The following is a 24,787-nucleotide window of genomic DNA, read 5'->3' as shown; positions in this document are numbered from 1 at the left end:
ATGTTAGTTTTCATTCTCTACCTAACTGGAGTCCAGTTTAGCCACTTCTGAAGTGTGTCATCTCTTAAGTTTAAATTCTACATGTGAATGCTTCCAAGGCTGATTCCTTGGATAGCCCAAACAACTGCTGTCATGGAAATGAAAGCTTGTCCAACTGTTCAGCTGTTCTTTGGGGTCTTCAGAACTGTCCTAGGATGAGCTCTCCATGGTCAAAGGAAAGATTAACTAGAGATGAGTGTGTTTCATGAGTCTTTTCCTGTAAACATCCTGTAAAGGATTTGAACCAGAGAGCCTACAAACCTGGTGATTAAAAATATCAGAGGTGGGTAGAAATTAAAAAAGCTAATCTTAGAGCTATGCAAGAAAAACAGCTGAGTGCTGATTATTTGTTGTGGTCTAAAATGGGGTAATTTGGGCAGCTGCAATAAAGGTCTGATGTAAGTAGTATGAATGGCTAAAATAAACATGTTTCTTAGAGGAAGAATTGAAGTAATGAAAAGGCACTGAAACCGGAGTCCTTGTAAGTCTTTTTCCATCCCATATGGAGCCACGTGAGGTATGTTGGTCATACATTTAGCATCTCATAAAATTAAAATCCGTGCTTTATTTCTCACCAGTGTTTTCTGCATGCAGTAAATACTCTTTGTGGCTATGCCATGGATTTTAAACCCCCAACATGGTAATTTTAACTTCCAGATGTGTATGTGACTACCTTTTTCTAACTCTCCCTCATATTAACTGTGTTACCCATCACTCTTGCTCACAGTGACCTATGAAATGCAGGTCCTGCTTATGCCTTATGCTACAGGTTCTCTGTTAATTGCAATGGGAATAGTACCGTATACATCATGCAGAGCTGTAAATATGTGCAGAGGAGGGTGTTTTAATTATAGGTCTTTGTAGATCTTTTGCAAAAATCTCTTGTGCCTGGAAGTTGCTGTAAAATAATGAATAGTACTAAAGCTTTCATCCTTAAGATGCGTAAGCATTAGAGAATGTTACTTATTCAGAATGCTTTTATGCATATTAACTAACCCTTGAGATGATGGTGGGAAGTGTGTATGTGTGGTTGCCATGGCACATGAAGGGGAGGACAATGGCCAGATAACCTTTCAGAAGGGAGTTCCACTTTGAACACTTGATGTGTAAAAGCAAAAATCTCGGCCTACATGACGTACCTGAGATGAAAAGGGAAGTCTGTGTCACAGCTAGGATATGAGCCCAGAATTCTGTTCTTGCAAATAGGCTTTATTGGTGCATATTATTTATGTAACACATTTCCTCCTGAACTATTTCTACATCAAAGGCAGTCAGCTTTGCACAGGTCTGTTTGGTGACCATTTAATGTTCTGTCAGATATTCTTCTCTTGGAAGGCTGTGTGATGCTTCCAGTTCACTCAGAAGTGATATATGTGACAACAGATGGATTATACACAGCTGTTCTCATAGATGCCTTGTCTGCTTGCCAAGTACTTGCATCAACATCCCCAAAAATCCAGATGTTGCACAAAAATTTAAGAAACTCCATTCTAATTAGGGTTGATGCTTAATCATCTATTTATAGTAAGTAGTTAATTGTGGAGATTATTTTACTAGGATTGAAGAGAATTACTTAATTTTTCTGGCAAGCTCGAAGCTCTTTTTCTAAAGAAAGAAGAGGAAGCTGCCTATATTCTAACACTTTTTTTTACGTCTCTTCAGTAAGGCTTATTATGCTTTTCACTTACTCAAAGCGATTGCGCTGCCTGGCTTGATAAGAGGTTTTGCCAGGTCCATGCAGGTACTGAGAGACAGATCTGTGTGTGTTCAAGATGTGATTACTCAGTCAGGTGACTAGTGGTCATTGCCAAAACAGCAGAACGAGAATGATTTTTTGTCAGTGTGAGATGTAGCTCTGCTGCCTGGTATTTCTGACTGCCCTGTGTCTGGCCCTCTGCTAGCTTTCTTGATGCCAGCTCTTTTGCACGGTTGACTTTCGCAGTGGATCCCTGCTAGCCTTGACATCTGCTTCTGCTGGCGGTTGCTGTTGAGTACTAGAAGGTGGCAAAACCGGGCACGGCCATTGTGTGTTTCTGCCCTCTATCTGGGCTGTATTGGTCACAAAGGCTGTGGGTTTTGCTGCTCTGGATCCTTACCTGGCTGCAGTTGCAGAGCTCATGTCATTCTCAAGCACAGTACTGTCAGGAGAGCAGCACACGGCTTATTTCTGCTTGCCCCCTATGTTTGCAATGGCAAAATACTCCAGGGAAATTGTCAGACACCCAAAGCTGGAGTAGTTAGCAATTTTGTTTGGGAAGTTCCAGTATCCATGTGCATGGCTCTTGCCCAACTGAGTGATTCGAGGAGAGCTTTGTAGTCTGCCCAGCTGTGTTACATACTTCTGTAATCTCTGTCCATCTTCCCTCCTGTTCAAACAGTAATTCCTCAACCAGGAAGCCACCTACTCTGCTGTACCCCAAGGCATGGGTAAATCACAGTGGCGACTGCACTGACATTCAAGGCTGTGCAAGCAGGGCTGGCTGCAAGCAGTGCAGGACCTGCTGACCTGGGTGGAGGCTTCAGGTTGTCAGTTCTGCTTGGCAATCTGCCAGGACCGCAGTTTTCGGAAGAAATCCTAAGCTACTGTCAGCTGCACGTATTGGCGAAATGTGCTGTGGTTCTCTAAAGGAGAAGGAGGCCTGGCAGGGTGGGACCTGCGGTCAGTGTGTGGTTTGCTTGCAGAGCCCTGGTTGCTGGCTGTGTTGTACTTGGCATCTGTGGGAGGAAAGAGGAGCAGATGGCGGCAGGATGGGACCCCATGTGTGTCAGGGGAACAGATGTATGAGCTGAGCAGGCTGAGGTGGCTCAGCTGCTGCTGCATGTCCCTCAGGCTAGTCTCTGCTTACAGAGAATTTGCTGCTTGTATATAACATAACTTTTTGGATCAGAGGAAGAAATAACTTTAGTTTTCTCTCCTGTTTTTGACCTACAAATTCAAATAGTGCTGTTTCTCTTCTCCTCTCTCCTCATCCTAGCAAGATTTATTTGCAATCCAGGAGCTGGTTTTTGGCATATTCTTATGCAAAGTTTTGCAAAGTCACTAGGCATTCAAGGGGAGGGGTGGTAGGGTAGGGCATGCAGTGGGAGTGCTGGCCTCCCAACCCTCCTGCTGTGAGTGTGCTGCAAACCGTTGTTGGCAATGGCAGAGGATCAGGCAGAACATTGCTTGGGAAATCCGAGTATGACATGGATGGGAGAGCTCAGTCTGTAGCATGGGAAAGAAGTAATTAAGGGGTAATTGCGGTGGGACTAGATGGTGGTTTCTGCCAAGTCCTTTGTGATAGTGCTGCCCATACCAGTGGTATGGGTGCTCAAAGAGGTCTGTGCGTTTCAGCTGGGTCATTCTGCCTGTTCCTAAGCAAGGCTGACTGCTGAGGCTCTCCATCGGTGTGGTGTTGGTGTAGGCCAGCACAGCTTGTATGTGGTTATGTGGTGTTAGGGCTGACATTGAACAAGGAGCACCAGGCTTTTTGCAGAACAGGGGGGACATCACAGCTGCCGCTGTGCAGAGAGGGAGGAAGAGAGTGAGGCTGGAGTACGAGTGGGAAAGGAGTGACCAGGAGAGGCAGTGGACTGAGGAGCAGCTCCTGAAGATGGCTGTGGGAGTCACAGCGGATTGTCAGTGTGCACAATCACTTACTCTGCTATAAACCTTTATTATAACCTTAGCCCAGTAAAATACTATAACCAGATTTTAAACTGGTGTAGGTGTTTGCCTCTGTTCTTTTTGTGGCTGACCAGCTTGAGTTCATCCTGAAGATCTGCAGACACCATTGTTTTGAGTCCTGAAGACAGAGCCTGCCTCTCCTACCATATGGCACACTGAGATCTGCAGAGCTGGTGGATCAGCAGAGTTACAGTAATCTTTCTAGAGGAGGAGGAGTAGGAGAGATGATGAAGGCTGATTACATTACTGATTACAAATACTGAATTAAATCCACTTCAAGGAGTCTCTGCCTTTCATGAAGCCATTAATCTGTAATTGTGTGACAAGTGATTTCTGCGAATACTTTCAATTTTTAGGTGGTCATTGAAAGGTTCCTGGTACTTTTTTTTACTGGTTTGCTTGTTTGGCTGCTTGGAAAGGGTTTGCTGCATGGTCGTAATATAAAAATAATGAACAAATAATGACTAGTGGGTAATGCATGGATTCATACACAAATATGTGTATTTTCGGCAAATATGTATATATTCAAGGCAACCCCCAAGTTTTACAAAAGTCACTGAAAATAAAAATTATTTGGTGTTGCTTGAGAAAATCCTGATCAGTAGTTGCAGTTTGGTTTGGAAGGAAAAGTATTCTAAAGATGTGGGGTTGGACAACATCTATGATCAAAACCAGATTTCAATGTCATATGAAAAACTGTCAGGACTTAGTATTTGAATCCTGGCAAACAGACAAACATGCCCCAAGCAGGGTGATCTGGACTGACCTTTAAATAAAGGAGACATCTGGAGCTTGCATCCTTTCCCCAAAATTATTGCCTTGCCCTCTATGCCCTTCAAAACTCCTGCCTGAACAAGGAACCATTTTTTCCTTTCTAAATTCAGGCTTTGTAGCCTCTCTGGCTTCTGGAAAAGCCTGAGAAATTTTGTGAAGGCAGCGTTAAAGCATCAAACTGATTGAATTAACTTTCTGGAATTAGGAATGTTATTGCCCACGAGTAAGACGTTCTCGCGAGCTGGCAGAGCGCAGACCCGAGCGGCCGGCCGGCAGCGAAGCCGGGTGCGTGGCTGGGAGCCGGGGCGCGGCCGGCGCCGTCCCCGCCGAGCGCTGCCATCGGGTGCCACCGGGCGGCCGCTCCCGGCCATGGCAGCCGCTGCTACCGGTTTTTCCTTGGTACAGTTTATGAAATGGCACACTACTGACAGCACTGACTCGTGCTACATTCGCTTGTGATTTTCCGCTGTTGCACTAGCGTGCATTTTAGACATCTGTGGTGGTGGGGCATATCGTGTGCAGTAAGTGTGGCAGCCAAAATTCTGGTGCTTCAGGTCCTTTTCAGTTTTTTTGGCATTTTTGTGTTCTTCAGGTTTACTTTTTAAATGGGGACAGGAAAACATGGACAGTTGTTCAGAAAAGGCGTTTTAAAATGATGGAATATGGACTCACATTTCAGTCTGTTTTCTCTGTACTGCCCAAGTTGCATAAAAGTCGTTTCTAGTGGCTAGACATTGTCCCAAGAAATATCTGCAATGCAGGAGGTTTTCTGTGGGTCAGAGCAGCAGATGGCTACATGACGTCTCCTTCTGAACCTTTCCATTTGAGAATGTACTGGCTGGTAGAAGGCACTGCAGGTGAGGCCTTGAGCTCTACCGAGGCTGCCAGTAGAGCTCCTTGGACCATTTGCAGCCCAGCTGTTACTGACTTTCTGAAAAACCTTATTTGGTCTATTTTTTGGAGGTGTTTTCCTGGTGGATTCTGCCTTGCTTTGTTCTGCTTGTTTCAGTAACTTTACTCAGAGCACTGGCTTTCGAGTAGGGGTTCCTTTTTAATGGGGAATGAAAGAATTGCAGAGATTTGTGATTGATTGGGGCATTGATGAAGGGGTTAACTAGGATGAATTTAAAAAGTCTTGTGGGAAAGCAGGTGGGACAACCCCTTGCTGGGGATAAGTGGAAGGAAATGCTGTTTTTCCTGTTTCTTTGAGGCCAGGCGGGAACAAAGTCAGGAAACTGAGAGAGGTCAGCAAAGATCTGTGGGTTTTTATTGCTCAAAAAAGAGTTTTGCTGGTTTGTTTTCTTTTCCTTTTTCTGATGCAGTCTAAAAGGGTGTCTTTGCTGTTTTGTTTTCTGTCATGCTTTTTCTATGGACTAGATTTAGGCTAAATCAAGCACTTTGATCTGATCAGAGCTACTCAGTTTCTGGTAAGGCTTGATGACTTGTGCTAAAGTAAAATTGTGATAACTTCTTAAATGGGAAGGATATCACCTTGATGATTTCTTTCATTCCAGGAAGCATGAAGGTAAAAACACAAGAGTTTTATAGTTTTATTTCTTACTCTTTCAAACTTGAAATTGAAACATTTATTTTAAAAAAGTAGGGAGGGAGAATAGATGAGGAAAGATGGCCATTATTCTTTTTTCTGTCCTAGCCCTACCTGAAATATAATGGAAGGAAGTATATCTATTATTTCTAGCCAAATAGGATAGTGATCTACATGTTTACTACCACCCTGAGCATTTCTCCTGCATGTGACATATGCATAGGAGTGAAACCATTTAAAATATATATATGTGGATCTGTACTCTGAACTCTAAGCTCCAAAAAACGAGTGTGGCTTTACATGACTTGCTCACTACAGTTGGTCCTGGCTGGATGACAGTACCTGTGCTTCAGCAAGTCTGATTGCCAGGTTGGGTTGTCCTTTCTGCGGGCATTCTAAGCCTTTGTCACTGATGGGAGAAAAGGGAAGAACCCACTGACTGAAGAACAAGAACTAGAAAAAAAAATGTTTTTTTCCTTTTATAACTAATTATTCTGTTTTCACGGTATTTGTTGTTAAATTCTTCCAGATGGTGTATCAGTAATACTGGACTGTAATCAGATAATACCTAATATGATTGTTCTTTCTTTCTCTGAACATTGGAAATTTGTTTTGATAAGGGGACCTTAGCTCACCTGACCTATCTGGGAAGCATGGCAGTGTGCCAGGTGTTAATATTCAAACAGCTTTTCATTGCTGCTTTGATACCTATCAAGGATTCTGATCACAAGTCATTATTTCATAAAAATTTCTAACGAGGTGGGAGTAAAAAAACCTTTATTAAATAGCAGGAACTTCTATGTCTGAATGTAATAAAATAATTTATGATATATTTTTAGGGATAAGAGATTAAAATGCATATTAATTAAATGAATAATGAAAACCTTTATGAGAATCTCTGCTACAAGTTGCAAGTAGCTGTTTAATCAAATTCTTTCTATGGAAAAATGCATTTCATTATAACATAATTAGCACATCTATTGTGTTTTTAATACAGCTTCTACTAAAGTGTGTTTGATCTGGAGTTTGCTCATGGCAATTAGCAGAGAAGGAACTGAACTTTTTTGCTTTATTCCAGACTTTGTAAATTCTAAGTACTATATCTGGGGAAAATTGATGTGATTTTTTTAAAGTGCTGGAATAATCTTGGGGATATATTGGGGTAATCATTGCTAGTAGAGAAAAGGCAGTGGTAAGGAACTGTGCTATCTAAAGCTGCAAATGTAGAGGTCTTTTTGTTTTCTGCCACTGGTCTGTACTTTTCTGTCATGTCCTATCTAAATCCTGGACTGTGAGAAAGCTGGAACTTTCTCTGTGCTACAGGGTAATCCTGCTTGCATTTGACTGTAGCAGCAGATCAGAGAAGAGGAAGATAGCAGGCTGGGGGCTGGGGTGGTGGTGCTGGGAGTGTCATCCTTTTTTCTCATTGAGGTAACAGTGGTAAGGGTGTATGCACTGACCCAGGGTGTTAGTACTTTCTGTTTTGCAGTGTGTCCTTTACCATTTAAGAGGAGTACTTTCCAGTAGGAAAAAAGGGCAGGATCTCAGTAAACATGGTGGTTCAAAATCACTCCTGGATGCCTGGCTGCTAAAATACCAAACATCTGCTCGGAAATTGAGTGCATCCTGTAGCACTGGCATACACGAGTCCTCCAAAGTGAGAGGGTTCAACCTTACCAGCTGCTGAAACCAGACTTCACTGTTAGAGCTTTTTTTTTTTTTTTTTCTTACCCCAGGAGATTTACTGACAGTTTTCCAAGGAGTGGAAGAAAACTTCTTTTACAGAAAGTCCTTTGGTGAATATATGTCTAGTCCGAGTGTGTTTAGAGTGTAGGTACCAGTATCTTTATGGTTGAGTTCACTGTGGTACAAAGCCTGGTATTGTCTTCTGTGTGAAGCTCATTAATGCACAGAAAATCCAAACTTGAGATACTGGCTTTTATGTAGTAAAAAAAAAAATACAGTCCAAGAATATAAAAAGAAACTATCCAGTGCAAACATCTTTATACAGTGGAAATTGATACAGTGTTCCTTAAAACAGCTTTATAAAACAGGCTTAAAAATAGCAATTACAGTTAATACTATCTGTATGATGCTTACCAAAGTACTTTACTTACTGAACTAAATAATTTCATAACTAACTTTAGCTGTTGATAGGCAATACCTTAGTTACTGATGAAAACCTTAAACTGTAAGTATTATTAGTTAGCATTTTTTATAATATACTAACATGTGGAACCACAATAGCATACACTATTGACTGGATTAAGCAACACAGAAGAGAATGAACACATTAAAAATAAAACCAAGGCTGTCATCCCAAAAGGTATGTCTTTTATAAAGGCTGTGATCCCAAACTGATTGGACTGATGGACAGAATTCTGCTTAGTTTTCCTTTAGTTCATATTTGAAATTTTGAGTGATAGCATTGTTGACAATGATAGGCGTTAGGGTCCAGCTACGTACTGTATCAGACAACTTTTTACAGTACTGAGGACTAATGTGAGCCCATATTATAATGCATTGTAGTTTCCTGCCAAGAAAGCATTTTGGGGGAAAGGAGTGTAAATTAGAGATGACATGAATAAGTGAAAAGCAAATTTGTGAGGTTCCACTACACTGGTTTAGGAAAAAAAAGGATTTAGTGTTATTTGGTTAGCTACCAAATTTAAATAATCAGATCAGCTAAACTAATACATACAGCTCCAGCACAGATTCTGCAAATTGAGTATCTGTGTGGTAAGGCTCTGTTCCTCTTGAGGGCAATGGGAATCTGCATTGCCAGAAGCCAGAGACACGCCATTGTCCTAAGAGACCCACTTTTTACAAAATGTATTTGGCTGGGTAATTTCCTGCATGGGAAGTTTCATTCTGTTCATTCTGTAGCTCTTCATCAGGCGAAAAACTAAACACACGCTTACCAGGGACATAGTAGTTGCAGCTCCAAAACCTTACTTACATTTGCGGGTCTTTTATGCAGACAAATGTGTGGGTGTGTAGCATTCTGGTTTGGAAGTCTACAATATTTTCCTAGGTGGAAAATACCCGTTTTACAGTACCTGCTTAGGAAAAAGTCAAAACAGTTTCACAGTAATGAGGCCCTTCATCTTTTTGTCCCTGAAAAATTACAGTTGCTTTAATAACATTGAATAAAAAACCCTATTCAGCCTCTTTAGAAATCTAGAGACCTATGTTTCCATCTAGAGAGATTTACAGTATTGGAGTCTTAACATTCCCCTGATCTGCACATTTCCTGCTCTGCAGGATATGTTTCATTGAGTAACACTGAGATCCTATTTACAGAAAGAAAAAAACAATTTTTTCTGCTAGCTAGAGCAAATTCTAGCATGCCAGAAAGGTGCCTGAAATCATTATCAGGCTGTTAAAAATGACAGATGAAACCAGATTGTGCATCTAAAAATCCTGTCTAATTTTATCTTTAGCAACTCATATATGTAGTAGAAGACTATAAAGCAAGAATAATTAATAGATTGGAAAGGATAAATCGTGTCTCTTTTTGAAAGTGATGGAATAATTTCTAATATTAATTGATAGACCATGTGTTCCACCTCTCGTCTGCTGAGTATGTGTAAAGAGTGGAATACCAATAAAGATGTTACAAGAGGGCCAGGCAAACCAGCTGGCTGGAGATGCAGGAGGTTATTAAAAACATTCCTTCCCAACACCAGCACACCTCTCTCTTCCAGTGGATGGTGACCTTGAATGCATGTTGATGAAAACAGTACAGGAGGAGAGGAATGAAGGAGAAACTGGGGACAAAACCACTTTTTAAGGAGAAGTGTCTATCTGGATAGGGAGAGGAGTTGTTTCCTAGAAGACTCAAGCAGGTCCTCGAGCAGCAGTTTTGGGGAAAGAACTGAATGTTGGCAAGGATAGCAGTGCTGGGGAAGTCAATATATGTGATCTGTGTGTTTGTTTTTAACTCTACTGCTGTCAGGTTTGGTTTTGGGTTTTTTTTTTTCATGTCTGTTTGAAATCCTAGTATGGCTTGAGTGAAGAGCGGCGAGTTCTTCTTTGGCCATTGGCAGTCTCTTGATGTCTGTCTGTAGGGGGAGGGAGAAAATTCATGGCTAAATTGAACTTAATACACAAAATCTTCATCTGGCTCTGATCCATACAGCTCGGCTAACATTTTAAACCTGGGTCCCCAGTCATTTAGAAAGTCATAATCAATATCTGAGTCTGAGGAGCCTGATTCCAAAGAACTGAGAGATTCTGCAATGGACTCGGCACCTTCATAGCCATAAATGTGAAGTGTGTCATATGGCAGCAAATCCCTGTCATTGTCGGCTTCATCCTTCTTAACTTCAATCATCATTTCCATTTCTCCAGCGGCAGAAGGTATATTTCCAGGAGGCTTTTGGACTTGTGCATATGGAGAGGGAACTGCTTCTGGCTTTATACCATTCTTGCGGACGGAGTTGAGTACAGACACATCATAGCTGGTGGTATCCATTTCACCACCACCTTCTTCATCATAAGTGACAAGCTGCTCATGAATCTCTGCCACATTCCTCCCAAGACTGCTCAAATCCTTCTTGTGTCTCTTTCTTAGAAGAATTAACAATGCGATCACTGCAAAGAAAACTTAGATGAGCGTGTGTAAATAGAGAAGCAAGGAAGTCAAACAAATTGCATTTAAGATATGTAACACAGTCTGAATTGACTTTTTTTTCTGGAGTGATTTTTTTTAAACATTTATTAAACAATAGTTTAGCTGTAGGATTTTTATGTTCTCAAAGGAGTTCAGTCTGTACAGGAATTGTACAACTGACTCTTGAGCTGGAATCACAAGAACAAATGCATAGTGTCACAAGGTCATTGAATCAACTACTGCCTTGAACTAAATCTTTTAGTGCCAGGCGTCAAATGCCACTTATGTGGTAACTGCAAAGGAGGCCTCTTCTTAGACAAGAAAAAATGTTGCCCCTTCTCTGACAGATTCCAAATACAGCAAATAGGTACTGATCTGCTGATTGGTTACAGATTTTTTTATGTATATACATTCATTATACTGTTTAAAGGGTTTCTAGACTAGTTCAGCCTTTGGAAACAGGAATCCTATTGTTGTTCCAGCACAAATTTCCTGTTTTATAGCTGCATGTGAGCCTAGTAACAGTAAATCTAGTATATTATGCAAACGTGCATTAGCCTTTCCAGTGTCTCAGCCGTTCCAATAGAATGAACAGCTTTGTAGCTGAAAGTATGCTAACAGGCCAAATAGAAAGAAAAGTGAGATGAGTCCAATAATTACAGTATTTCTGCTTTCGTGACCATTTTATATCCACAAAGCTTTTGTAGATCTCAGTTAAGAAAAAACAAAACAAAATCCCCACGTTTTAAGTCAGAGAACACTACAGAAGTCAAATACTTACCAATGATTGTGAAGATACAGATAAAAATTGCCACCAGTGCTTGTATACTAACTCCAACTTGTTTAGCTCTTTCCTCACAAAAAGTGAAGTTGCCTTTTTCATTACACTTGCAGACACTGATGACAAGTGTATTTGTGCTGCTGAGCTCAGGATCACCATTGTCTGAGATGATGACAGGCAGGTAGTGGATTTTGGCAAGTTCACGATTAAACTGTCCATATTTGACAGTGATATTAGCTGTGTTATCTGGAAGAAGTAATGACATCTAATTAAGTGATAATCTCTACCAGATTTTCCTTATAGATTATCAGTCAGTTGGTACATCTTCCCCTCAGACAGAGACAGCCCTTAGCAAACCCAGTGAAACTTGGGTGGCAACAAACAACATTTTTCCCCTCAGTAAGTTAAACCTTTAAAAATAAATTGTTACTTAGCTCAGCTAGACCAATCATAGGTCATTGCCACAGCTTTTCTTCCCTGTGTCCTAGTGTCTCACTTAGACTAACTGAGAAAATGCATTGCAGGGATACGGTACCGTAGTTCTCAATCAAGGAGAAGTTGCTATCTTCTGTGGCCAGGGAGTATTTGAAGAAACCTCTAGGTGATATTTCATCTTTGTCAGTAGCTGAAATCCTGATGACGACCTGCAAAGATGGAAGAGGTCATAATTTTCAGCATACATTGCCTCCAGTGATAAAACAGCTTAGAGTATTTAAGTTAGAGCTGGGCTGTGTATCCTGTATAGCCCTTCAGTAAAGGGCAGGACAAAGATATCTTGTGGTGCTCCTCTTCAAGTTCTTTCAAGGCAAGTAATTTCCTTGTAGGTCTTCACAAAGAGCAGTCTTGCCCCTTCATTCACAGGTGGGAAACAAAAGAGGAAATCTTGTGTAACTAAAGCACAAAAAAAGTCTTCCCCTCAAAGGCATATGGCTCATTTAAATGCCTAAGATGGATTCTTCTAAAGTGTTCAACTTAGAAGTATGACTTATTCATTGAATGTCGTTGAGACTGCCACTCTTGAAGGACATGCTTGTCTTGGAAAAAATCAAGTGGGGTAGATGTATAAAATATAAAAATGTGTATGATTATGGCCCAAGGGTATTACAAAAATTAAATTAAAGGTGAAATAACACCTTGTGTGTTCTAACAGATTCCATCAGAGTCCAGTCTGTGACAAAGTCTCTTAATTAAACAAACATTACATGTATGGGCTAAATACTTGTGTCTGAGGCCAAATGTCTCACACCATTTGTGCATGCAGATACTTGCACACTGATGAGTCATGCAGTCATGGAATGGGTTGGGTTGGAAGGGACCGTAAAGACCATCTAGTTCCAACCCCCCTGCCATGGGCAGGGACACCTTCCACTAGCACAGGTTCCTCAAAGAGCTATCCAACACTGCAGTGGTGTTACATACAGCAGTCTTTCTCTTAGTATTTTGAAGTGGTTTTATTCTCAGTATCACATGAACATTTGTGTGATAAAACTGAATTGCTAATTTTTGCTCTGCAAGGGTTGACTGTATTTCACAGTTCAATTGCTGATGCGTGTATGTATTTAAAAGCCTGTAGGGCAAGGAACTGTGCAGCCCAAGTATGTAAGCAGATAAAACTCAATATTCCAAGAGTGTAAAGTCCTGAAGAGAGATTTCTGACCACTGATGTTGTGGAAATCAGTGATATGGTTAAGTGCTTAGGTATGAAAGCTGAGACTAACTTTTATTAAAAGACATCTTTCCCTTGAGCTTGCAAGCAGGTAATACAGATTTAAGGGGAAAAACTGCCTCCTGTCTCACCTTTCCTGGTGCAGCGTTTTCACACACTCTGGGTTCCTCAGGATAAACAAGTTCTGGAGCATTGTCATTTTCATCAGTAACTATTACGTGAACTTGGGCATGTGATTCTCTGTCAGAAAGACGGCCTGCAATGACAACAGTAGTACAGGTCTCTGAGATGTCTGGAATCTCAGTGCTGTCTAGTCCTGCCTTTCCACTGTTTGTGTGTACCTCTGTGCCTCCTGCATGATGAATACGGTGAGTTTCTAGCTCCATCATTAATTAAAACGTTTCCTTTGACAGATTCAGATATTTTCCTAAAACCTCTCCTATTCGGCTAAATCATCAATGATCTGTGAGGAAGAAAATGACAATTGCTTATGGCTTCCCGATTCATCACCTTGTGTGGCTATGAGATCCAGCATCATTCTCTGGCACTAAGGCACCAGACACAGAACAGGCCACGTCGATATTATTAAATATCTGTCACCCTCCAGGAAAGGCCGGCCCTGCTTCCTGAACCGGAGCGAAGCTGTGCGGGGATGCCTGTGCGGCCGTGCTGCCTGGGCGGCGGGGTGGGAGCGTGATTTTGTACCTGTATGAGTGGGTGCAGTTGGCTGGGATGTTTCTGCTCTAACCACAGGCTTGTTCCTGTTTCCCAAGCTTGCTTCCTCTCCTCACGCTCTTTTTATTCCTTGTAACAAACTGAATTCATTTTTATAACAGCCAGGGCCCAAATCTTAAAACCGTATTTGGCCTATTTGTAGGTACTCATTTGATTTGGAAGATTATTGTGCAAACCCTGCAAACACCCCTTTCATTCATAGCTTAGTGGAAACAGGCTGTCAGGTTGTGGCTTTCCTTTTTGATAAGCTAGTCCTGCTGTAAAGCTGTATACTGATTTCTTCCGAATAGGGAAGTGGATAGCACTTACCATCTTCAAGGATTTCCTGAGCTGCTACAGTGATGTTGTATGAGGAGCTGAATTCTCTGTCCAGGGGCTTGGGAAGTTGAATAATTCCAGTATCAGATACCCTAATATAGTCTCCATTAGGACTAGCTCTTCGTCGAATAAATCTGTTTTTTGTTTAAAAAGAATATGTCAATGCAAGGGTGATAATACTGTATTTCACTTTAGTTCTTAGTAGTGGAAGGTCAGAGATTTCTTGACAAATTACGTTAATATCTTGACCAGGTGGCCTGAGCATATTTCCCTGAAATTGTGCAAGCTGTGAGAGCGAAATATATCCATCAGAAAAGTTCCCACATTATTCTTTTGCTGTTTCAGAATCTGTTCTTTCCAAAGCACATGCTTTAACACAATGTAACAATAAATTATAAGCATATGAAGATACCCAGGATTATGTATTTTGCTGTAAATGTGCAAATGTTTTATTGTAAGGTTATGTGGTAATTACATGGGTAAATGTAATTTGTGTTCGTATTTGTTGATTACCATATATAAATGTCCATGGCTGCAGTGCTGGAAAAATCAAATCGGATTTTTTTTTTTTTAATGGCATGCACATTCCAAAAATTAGGGCCAAAATCTCAGTGCTTTGTCAAATTCTTGGAATCATTAACAAACTCTCAACTTTAAAATAGTTACTAAAGCTGATGTCGTGTTACCTGATCTTCCGTTTAGCTGCGTCAGGGTCCTGTGCCCAAACGGAACCAAGTGTTTTTATTTCTGGATCATTTTCCCTTACTTTGAATTCATATGGTAGTTTAGTGAAGACAGGAGGCTCATCAACATCCGTGACTTCAATGGTGACTGTTGATATGCTCCTAGAGCCACCGGATTTGAAATAGCGAAGATCAACGGTGGGATCTGTTGCTTCAATGTCAAACCTGTATTCTGCTACTTTTTCGAAGTCCAGGGGCTAGAAAAAAAGACAAACACAGATATTCTTGCTTTGGAGATGTCCAAGTAAACTTTGCCTTAGCTATCTATGCAAATTTAAGCTCTGTGCTCTAATTCATGTTTGGAAATATTACCAAATTGCATCTTAGCAATCTTGGGAAAGCATTTCCAACCAGAACTTCTCTTTCACAGAGTGACTTGAACAACAACTGGTTTTGAACAGATCCATCCAGTATTCTAGGGTCAGCAAGTATTTCTTGGTTTAAGTAATTTTCTTTTTATAATTCTGTAGCTACTAAAACTTGTTTAGTTCCTTTTTCTCAAAGGCTGGGGACCATATTCTCCTCTTTGCTAGGCTTTCTGCTCTGAAGTCGTTGAAGGCAGACTTCATAGCTGCACTGACTGATAGCCGGGGCATTTAATGATAACTGGCATCCGCTTCCTTGTTTTTCCCGTTGACTGAGATTGTGAAAGGAGTCACACAATGGAAGGAAGGCCAGGAGCCAGAGCACTAAGAAATGCCCAAGCTATCGCTTATTTCAAATTTTGGGTCCCTTTGCACTATCGCCTGGGATTATAAAAGCACCGTGAAATACACAGTAATTAATTGTGGTGACTTCTGTTTTTCTCTTTGAGTAGACATAGACATTGCAAATGGAAGTGATAGTGCTTATCTAGCGGATGAAATTTTATCTCACGTGATTGCGTATTTAAAATCATGACATGTGCATAGCCAAAAGCATGTTACAAACAGTGGGGTGAACTTTGCCCACTGCATGTTAAAAGATGAGCTGATTTCAAATCAACCAGTGTGTATATCTGTGGGGTCTCTTATTGCTTCTCCTCTGGGCAGAAGTTGCAAGCAATGGATTCCTCAGGTCCTGGAAAGACCAGAGGAAAGGCTGAATTTGGTGAAAGCAAGCTGCTTACATCTAGTGTGACCACAACTGAAGACTTTACTGCTGGTCTTGGAATATTTGGTACTTTTTTTCCTTAAAGTTTTCTCTTCTTAATGACATTTCTAGTGTTAACAGTTAGAGAGACATTTGGAAGTGAAAAACACATTCCTGTCAATCTGAGGATTACAGGAGGTGATTTATAGCTCTCCCTCTTTTTTTTATTTTTTTTTTTTTTTATTGTAAGTCAATGAAATCAATGAACCAATGAACTCTTGGCTTGGCAGTGCTCTGCATAATGCAGGGAAGTCCCTTGGTACAAATCAAGTAGATTTGAGAATTAAAAAAACAAGAGCAAACCATAATAAAGGCTTTGGAGAGTCTGGGCCCTCTTACAGAGTTACAAGGAATTAGTGGGGAACCTCTGAAAACACCCTGAGGAAAGTAAGAGAGCTGTGGCTCAGGTTGGAGCAAGTGCCAAACTGTAAAGAGCATTTTTAGAAGCGTGGTCAGGTGAAGTTCTTCACATTTTCTACTTTGGTTTCACATGGGCTGTAGAAGGGAAAGATTCTTTGACCTGGTCAGTTGGTTCAGCTCTTAAAATCACTTTGAACCATCCAAATATCTGGAGTTTGAGAGGAGCCTGAAGCGTGTAACCTAAATATCTGACATCCCCATTGCGCTCTGCAGTAATTCTATATTTTCCTGGGACTGGCAGTTGAAATGAACTAGTGAATCACCAGCTCTTCTCACAGAGCTTACAGAACAGGGTTTTCAGGATAAATGTATTTCATGCTGACTTCCACGCATTTCCATTTTTTCCTGCTGCTAATCCCAAACTGAATCAAACACTCTTGTTACACATGGAAAAACAAAATAATCATCTTTGTTACTGGGAGAAGTACCTTCTTTGGCCTAATGATTCCTTCATTTGTAAATGGATTTGCTACAATTTCAAAGGTGTCCCTGTAATCTCCTCTGACAAAACTGTATTTTGTATTTCTATGTTGTGGTTCATCAATATCTTCTACTTTGACTCTGCCAACTTCTCCTCCGACTGAAATGTTTTCAGGAACTTTAAAGTGAAACGATGCTGTTAAAAAACACAACAAAAAAGGCATGAAGTGTGAGTACACGGAAATTAGAACTTAGTTAAAATTTCTTCTTAGTTTATAGACATACAGAAAGATATTTCATTGAGAATTCAGCATTATATATCTCTGCAGACAGAACTTTGATGTATTTTTTATAAATGTATAAGTAATTCTCAAAATTGTCAAGATCTTGTACAAAGTGATGAAATTAATACTGTTTTTTATTTTCTTCTCTAGGTGTGCTTCACCCAGGAAGCGTAGCTAGGGCTGAAATACAGAAGACCTTCTGAATATGTAAGATTCTTTTGTCCACTTCTAAGAAGATTTGAATTGTGATGAACCCTGATATAAATTCATTATAGCTGTGTCACCCCTTGGTTTCCAAATACTACAGTGCTTGCGTGATACTTACGGTGTTTGAATACTGGGAAGTTGTCATTGATGTCGGTTAAAGTGATAATGACTGTAGCTGTGCTTGAATCCCCAGAAGACCCTGGAGCGTCTTTTGCTTTAACAATAATTTCATATGTTGATTGATTCTCTCTGTCTAAATCAGCCCTTGTCGTAGAAATCACACCTTTGAAAAATAATGTTGAATATTATTAGATTTTGCAGCATGTCTAACATCTCTTAATTTTAACAGCAAATTTTTGTGTTACGCCACACATTCAGCTTTAAGTAGCATTTTTACAGTGGTATTTTTCTAAGGCTAGAAATGTTACAAGTCTTTCTACACGATGAAATATTTGGAAGATATTGTACTATACTTTCCTTTAAACTGAACTTTGCTGCTTAGAAGCAGTCTAACAATGCCTAAACTTAGTCATTACAGCATCTAGGGAGTTTGTTTGAACACCTCTTTATCTGAGCTATTTTGCTCCAGAGGAGTAGTAAGGTTACAAGAGATACTGACATTCTTTTTAAAAGTAGGCAAAATTTAAACAAGAAAGTTTAGGAAGGCAAAGGGTTGAGTTACTGATTATTGAATGCTGCTTCAGAATTTATGTATTTCCTTTTCATGTTTGGTCAAAGGAATGGTATCTGTGCTAAACTGAAAACACGAACTTATATTGGTTCCTAGTCAGTCTCTTAATCAGTGGGGAAAAAAAAAAAGACCTTTTATCTTCTCATTTAGTTGATGGCACCTGATACCCCGAGTTTATTACTTCATTTCCAGAGGCGAACAGTGGCATTGTGTGAGTGTGAATGAAAAATATTTTCTAAATTATGGTTAAAATTATATTTTGAATTATTATCCCTCTTGTGAGAATGAAAACCCTTAAAACTGTTTTCTACAAAGTGTAAGGACACTTGTGTATCTGACCTACCAGAGTCATCAACTGTGAAGTATTCGTCTCCTTTAATGACTTGGTAGGTAACTGTGGCATGACCAGTAACTGTTGGGTCATCAGCATCTACAGCTGTCACTTTGGTGACTGAGGTTCCTACAAAAAGATTTTCAAACACCATATTTAGTATAAATTCTGTTTATTAATCAGAGACATGAAGGGAAATGAGTGATGGAATAACGTACCTACTGGTGACATTTCTGGGACAGATCCATTGAATACTTTTTGTACAAACACAGGGGCATTGTCATTAATGTCATAAACCTTGATAATGAATTTAGATGGAGGTTCCAGTGACTGGTTGTTTCTTCTGTCAATAATGAGAGCTGTCAGCTCATACTCTGCTTTCTTTTCTCTGTCTAGCCTCTCAAATGCATATACATCACCACTGGTTTCTTCCACTTTAAATATAGTGTTGGCATATTCACCTTCAATAATATACTTAGCGTTGTTGTTCCTTACACTTGATGTGATCTAGAAGGAAAGTATATTTCAAAGAGATAAAAGTGGGCTTTGGCATCCAGATGCAACACGAAAGATACGCACAATCAGGACTTCTTCAGACTCAGTTTGAAACCAGGATAACCACCAAGACTTTTGATGTCAGCTGAAGTATTACTGAGCAAACAGCACCACAGCAGCTACAGCTATGCAGGGTTAAAGGATGAAACTTGCATCCAGACTGAAGCTTGCTTGCTTATATATCAAGAAGCAATTTCTTTTTAGATCATACCTCACATTTCCTAAAGACATAAACTGTTCATGCAGTTAACACATACAAATCATTAACCTCATTATGTATGAAATAGCAGACACTACCACATTCAATTTGAGCTACTCTTGTTGGCGAGTAACCTTCTGAACTTAGCAGAGATTTTGCTTAGATTTCACAGAAATACAGAATCATATCTATGTTCACAGCTACTGACATTATTCAACATCAGTCTCTATTGCTTAGCATTTAGCAGAATTCCTGCCAGAGCTGACAGCTTCCTTGTGTGGAGTCACATGCAGTTTTTTGACAGTCAGTCTTTAGGCTAATGCTATGACAGTAAGATTAAATTTCCACCCCATAGGTTTTACAATTAAAGATTATATGCAATGAAAAAGGGTTGGGAAAAGGAAAGAACATCAATCAATTTTAAAATGTAATTTAATCCAATCCCGAATGGTTTTGCACATTATTTAATCTGCAGATAATCTAATGAATCTTCCTTTTCTATACCTTCACCCATCTAAGGACACTTGTAGAAGGTTTAAACCACAATTTTTCCATGCGCTATGTCAGCATTCTTATTTCAGCAAGCTATTTATCAACAATTGCTGGGTTTGATCAAGAATTTCTAGTCTTTTGTTACTGATGTTATCATAAATTGCAACTGTTTGGTATTCAGGATTTGATTTATCCTGCAGTTGTCATTTACTGTTTTCTATTTTGAAATGTGTCATTAAAATTTTCTTCCCTCATTCCACATAATTAATCATGCTTCTGGCTGTGGTGCTGCTGAAGAACAGTTTACAGATCTGGAGGCATAACATGAGAAATACCTCACCCTTGTCTCAAAGATAGTATAGTCTGTGTCTTCTTTCTCAATTTTTATTTACTTATTCAGTGTAAAAGGTATAGACTGCCAAGACTGCCTTTTCTAAAACTGGGGATGAACATACAAAGGAAAGCATCCAAGGTCGTGAAAGATAAAATCAAAATGTATCAGCATATTCCTGCAGCTGTCACTCAGTTCTGCCACGCTGCTGCTGTGGCCTTTTTTAAAGGGTTTATCAAGTGTTCAATCCTGCAAATGCAATGCACTGAACACAGCCATTGCAAAAGCAATCAGAAGCATTCCACTGTTGAAAGTCCACAGAGCACACACAGTACAAAGTGAATTACTCTTATTTAGGACAGCTCGAGGAATAGAAGCATTCTCCTCAATCTGCTACTGAATTGGTCTGAAATGAAACAGAGATACCCTGTGTTAGCTGAGAGTACCCTATAGCCTCTTTTCTCTCTCTTGTGCTTTCTGCCAGTGAGCAGCACTGATCCAGAAAGGTCTGTTTCACTTTACTGAGACAGCCTTGACAGATGCTGATTGTTGTACATGGGAGGAAAACGTACAACTGCATTTATCTGAAAAATGTCAAAGTAGTTCAATTTGAAAGACTAGATTGGAAGAACTTTGTCTGGGTGATATGCAGTTAATCATAGGATTTTATGAGCGCTGCCCTGAAGAAAATGAGTTTGCAAGCAGGTCAATGCTCATTATTATTTTTAAAAGTTATTTTCTTTCACTTTGTGCAAGAAATTTTTTAATTGTGTAACAGTATTCATAAACATAACACTTTTGTATCCAAGCTGAGAGTTGTAAGGTGTATGTTTTTTAATGCATATGTTTTTATCAGATGATCTCCTAGGTTTTTGAAAGGATCTTGAGCTACAGAAAAATATTGACATACATAAGCTGCCAGACTTCCTTCCTAACTGTGCACCTGCATGCAATGCAATTGTTTCTGCACTGTGGATACTCCATACTTGCCATTCGCTAGAATTTATTTATATTCTTCAAAAGAGTAAGAATCCCTTTGACATTATTCTTGATTTACCCTGGGTCCACATTCTTGAGATTTTAACATGAGATTCTATTCTGCCTAGACTGCAAACAAGTAATATTTTTCAAGATACTAATTTGCTGTCTGCATTTCTAATTATTCATTGCTAACAGACTGCCATTTACCTTGCCAACATGGTGTGGTAATGGTGTATCTATTTCTTCTTTGATATGCATTTGGTTCCATATCCAGTCTCTTTTCAGTCGTTTATGACTGGCATTGTTTGAAGAAAAGTTTTGGTTTGTTTTCTGACTTTCTTTGTCAGCAAATGCTGGAGCCAAGAACAATGAGAAAAGTAGGATAAGGTGGTTCATCTTCTTCTGTAGCCTAGAAAGTAATATAAAATATTAAAACTATAAATAACAACAGAATCAAATTAATCAGAGAGAGCAGACATAGAAGTGCAAATGGACTTTCCTTCTACAGGAAAGTCTAATTGCTTTCTGTATTTGTTTTCATTTGTCTGAGCATCAAAATTTGAAATATTGGGCTGCTTCCTTCCATGAAATGGTTTTAACTAGATGACAACTGTAAACCCCAACAAAAATATTTTAATGAAATAAAAAAATGTGCAAGTTTTGAAAGCTAGCATAAAAGCCATTATCCATTTGAGCTACTGTAGTTATTCTGAAGAGAAGATTGAGTAGTGAAGGTTACCCATTGGGCATTGCGGGAAGCACAGTCTGGCTGCAGAGCATAGCTCATGGGGAGACCAGCCTTGGGAAGCAACACCAAAGCTGAGCCAGGTCAAAGTTTATGTTAACTTGAAATGAAATGTTCCAGCTTGATGAACCGAAATGCAATGTTTTTACTTTCCCTGGCACAAAATATACTGTAGTCAATATCTTCATATGGAAAATATTGACTTAAAATGAAATCTGGGTTTTTTTGGTGGAAAAAATGATTCATGTGAAATTTTCAATCGATTCCAAGTACAATTTAGCAAATTATCTTGCTCAGAGAGCTCATTTATTGATTCAGTTTCTTGTCTTTTGAAATGTTTGAAGAGGCATGTAAAGTTTGTTCATCCCCTGTTCTCAGATTTTGCCATCTACAAAATGATCATTTGTGAAATTATTCTCAGGTTAAACCATATTTTTGCATCATATGTTAATATTAGCAAACTTGAGGCCTGACTTTCATATCAGATTGAGAAGTTATTTTCATGTAGCAAAGCTGATTCATTTTTGTGCTAAATTTCCCCTTCCCAATATAAAGGACTGTCAGGAAACTTTTAACACTCAAATAATCAGACTTTAAATTACACATAAATCACTTTCCATTAGCTTTTAGGAGCTGTCAGCATGCACATCAAAAATAAAACTGCTAATTGTGACAGAGAAGTTGACATCACGCAGGTTGCTAGATGCGAGATTAAATTAATATTTTCGGCAGGAAGGTGTTGAGATGTTTCCAAAATTACTCTTTGGTAACTAGGCAATCAGTGTTATCCCGTGGTGCAGCATCATTGTCAGTAAAAACATTTTATTTGCCGTAAAATTTTGCTTTCCTGTACTTCTCTTCTGCATTGTTGTACATAAGCTGAGGAACATTCCTTCTTTACGATTGTGCAGGAAATGACTAAGGTGGCTTTGAAGTTGCTTTTTAATAGCTCAGCTGTGTTTTATACAGTTCTGTGGAGTCATATGAAACTGAATCAATTTAGCTATTTTTTTGTAGTCTATGCACTTTGGCTCTGAATATTTTTAGAAAAATAAGTAAGATTTAGTTGTTTTACTGTGCTTTATTTGTGTACATGAACATTCTACAATTGGAAACTGGACACCATTGATAGGATTCTGTTGTGATCGCTTAAGTCTGTCTTTTATTCATAAAATTACAAAACATGATAACCAAAAGAAAATAGTTGGTTAACAGCGACTAGTACAGGCTGTAGTTTTGGAAAAAAACAGGCCATAGTGTTTAAATGTCATTTTCTCTTGTTGCTGTGGTACAGTGGAGATCTGCTGTACTGCTGTGGTGGAGATTACTTGGGAAAACCGAGGACAATACTGGCCACTTCAGTTGCCCATTCATTTCACTGGAAGTGACACATCTACAAACATCCTTGCAGAAAGCATTTTTAAACTGAAATAGTCAAATCTCCACTAAAGCATACTGGTCTCAGTGAAATCTACTTTGTAAAGAGAAATTTTGTGTCTTCCCAGAAATATTTTCCCAGTATTTGCCTCTCTGTTTCTTAATGCTCAGTTCAGATTCAGCCATGCCCTCTGCCAGACTCCTCAGGGTACTTCTCTTGGTGTTGCTGAGGGCGATTACCAGTAGGTGATTACCAGTAACAGCAACTCTGGGCCTTTGGCATCCTCATACAGGGACACTGCTTATCAGAAACTGAAGGCTCAAATTCATAACGAGTGTGTGGTTATCTGTGTAGGAGCTCTGGGACTAGGTAATATCCTGATGATTCTGATGGATCCATGCAGCAAATGCAAACTCTCCTTTGAAGTAGGTCGTGTTTCACACCGTTCAGGCCTTGTTGGAAGCATGGCTGTTAATACAGGAAGCACTAGACAGAATCTTTTTAAATATATGCACATTTCAGCTGAAGCTTAAGCTACCCCTTCCACTCAGCAGATCCATCTTTATTTTCTTAGATTTTAAGGTGGCTTGACTTCCTTTAACTCCTCATTAATGGATTCCTTGTTAATACTCATCCAGCCTCCTTTGTAAGTCAGTGGTTCCTTTGTGAGCAGTTTGGTGGAGTTTGGTCTGCCCTCTGGTATGCACTGTATGTCAAACACAGATGGAGATAAAGAGCCTTTTGCAAAAAAATGACTTCTACTTTGTCTCTAGCATCTTTCAAAGTTTCTCGTTTTGGTAGAAGTAACACGAGCACACGAGCACTTTGCACGCTGTCTTTTCTAGGGACATTTGATGGGCATTGCTCTATAGGACAGGCTGAGTCTGAAAAGACTGTCTCTGTGATACCGTGCAAGTTTTCCATTTGGCAGCTGGAAGTCCTCTGCTGTTGAATACATAGCTGAATTCATCACAATATTTAAGACTACCCTTCTTCGGTAGCACATGCAGACGCTTCAGAAGCAGGACCCTGCCGAGTAGTGACTGGGTAAGGGGACTGTCCTGGTGTGAAGGCCATGTTGAATGGATGTTAGCTCTTGACAAGCTGTACTAAATGCTCTCTCTTTTTCTGGCCATGATAGTTTTCCTTTCCAGCAGACCTCATTTGAAATGCCAGAGATAGCAGCAGAAGAGAGATATTCCCATGCCTGAGCAGGGGAGTGTGTTCCCATGGAGTCAGAAGCAAGCGAGTTTCTGAGGGGTGACAGTTGGATGATGTGCAGTGATTGGCTTTTCATTTCTTCTTATGTCTGCTGTGGCAGCCAGGACTGAGAAAAGGGAATAAGATGCACCCTTTCAAATAATGACCCTGTGGCCACATGCTTCTGCAGAAGGAAATGGCAGAGCATGCCCTGCCACGTGTGGCTCTCCCTGGCAGGCTGCCATGCGGCCCCAGCACTAGTCTACCTTCACATACAGTCTCCACTTACCCCTCTGTCTCTAACTGATTAGACCAATAATTCAGACTTTTTTTTCAATTTAAGCAGGGACTATAAATGTTCCTTAAAGTTAGCAGGGTAATGGTTTATTCAAGTAGTTAAGTTTCTTGCTTTGCTCTTAAATTTTCTTTCAGCGAATGATGGGTTTCCCACCAACATTATTCATTTTATGCGTTGAATTATTTTAGCAAATAACTCTTGGTCTGCAGGGTGCTGTAGACAGTTTGAGAAATTCTGGTA

General features: G+C 39.8%; 1 protein-coding gene across 4 annotated transcripts in view; it reads right to left on the bottom strand.

The window, feature by feature from the left end:
• Positions 1-7,950: 7,950 nt before the first annotated feature.
• Positions 7,951-24,787, bottom strand: part of CDH5 (cadherin 5) — a 28,796-nt gene continuing 11,959 nt past the window's right edge. For all 4 annotated transcript variants that reach the window (XM_037409086.1, XM_037409085.1, XM_037409088.1 and 1 more), the window contains 11 exons: positions 21,134-21,335; positions 18,587-18,875; positions 18,381-18,497; positions 17,465-17,629; positions 16,864-17,051; positions 14,828-15,081; positions 14,133-14,275; positions 13,220-13,344; positions 11,958-12,066; positions 11,423-11,668; positions 7,951-10,622 (listed from right to left, as the gene is read on the bottom strand). In XM_037409086.1, coding sequence (XP_037264983.1) covers positions 10,129-10,622; positions 11,423-11,668; positions 11,958-12,066; positions 13,220-13,344; positions 14,133-14,275; positions 14,828-15,081; positions 16,864-17,051; positions 17,465-17,629; positions 18,381-18,497; positions 18,587-18,875; positions 21,134-21,322 — 2,319 coding nt within the window. In that variant the 5' untranslated portion in view covers positions 21,323-21,335 and the 3' untranslated portion in view covers positions 7,951-10,128. The remainder of the gene's footprint in view (positions 10,623-11,422; positions 11,669-11,957; positions 12,067-13,219; positions 13,345-14,132; positions 14,276-14,827; positions 15,082-16,863; positions 17,052-17,464; positions 17,630-18,380; positions 18,498-18,586; positions 18,876-21,133; positions 21,336-24,787) is intronic.

This window comes from Falco rusticolus, chromosome 15, assembly GCF_015220075.1.
Source record: "Falco rusticolus isolate bFalRus1 chromosome 15, bFalRus1.pri, whole genome shotgun sequence".
NCBI classification, from domain to species: Eukaryota; Metazoa; Chordata; class Aves; order Falconiformes; family Falconidae; genus Falco; species Falco rusticolus.
Note: the sequence above shows the minus strand (reverse complement) of the source record. Positions and strands in the feature narration are given on the sequence as shown.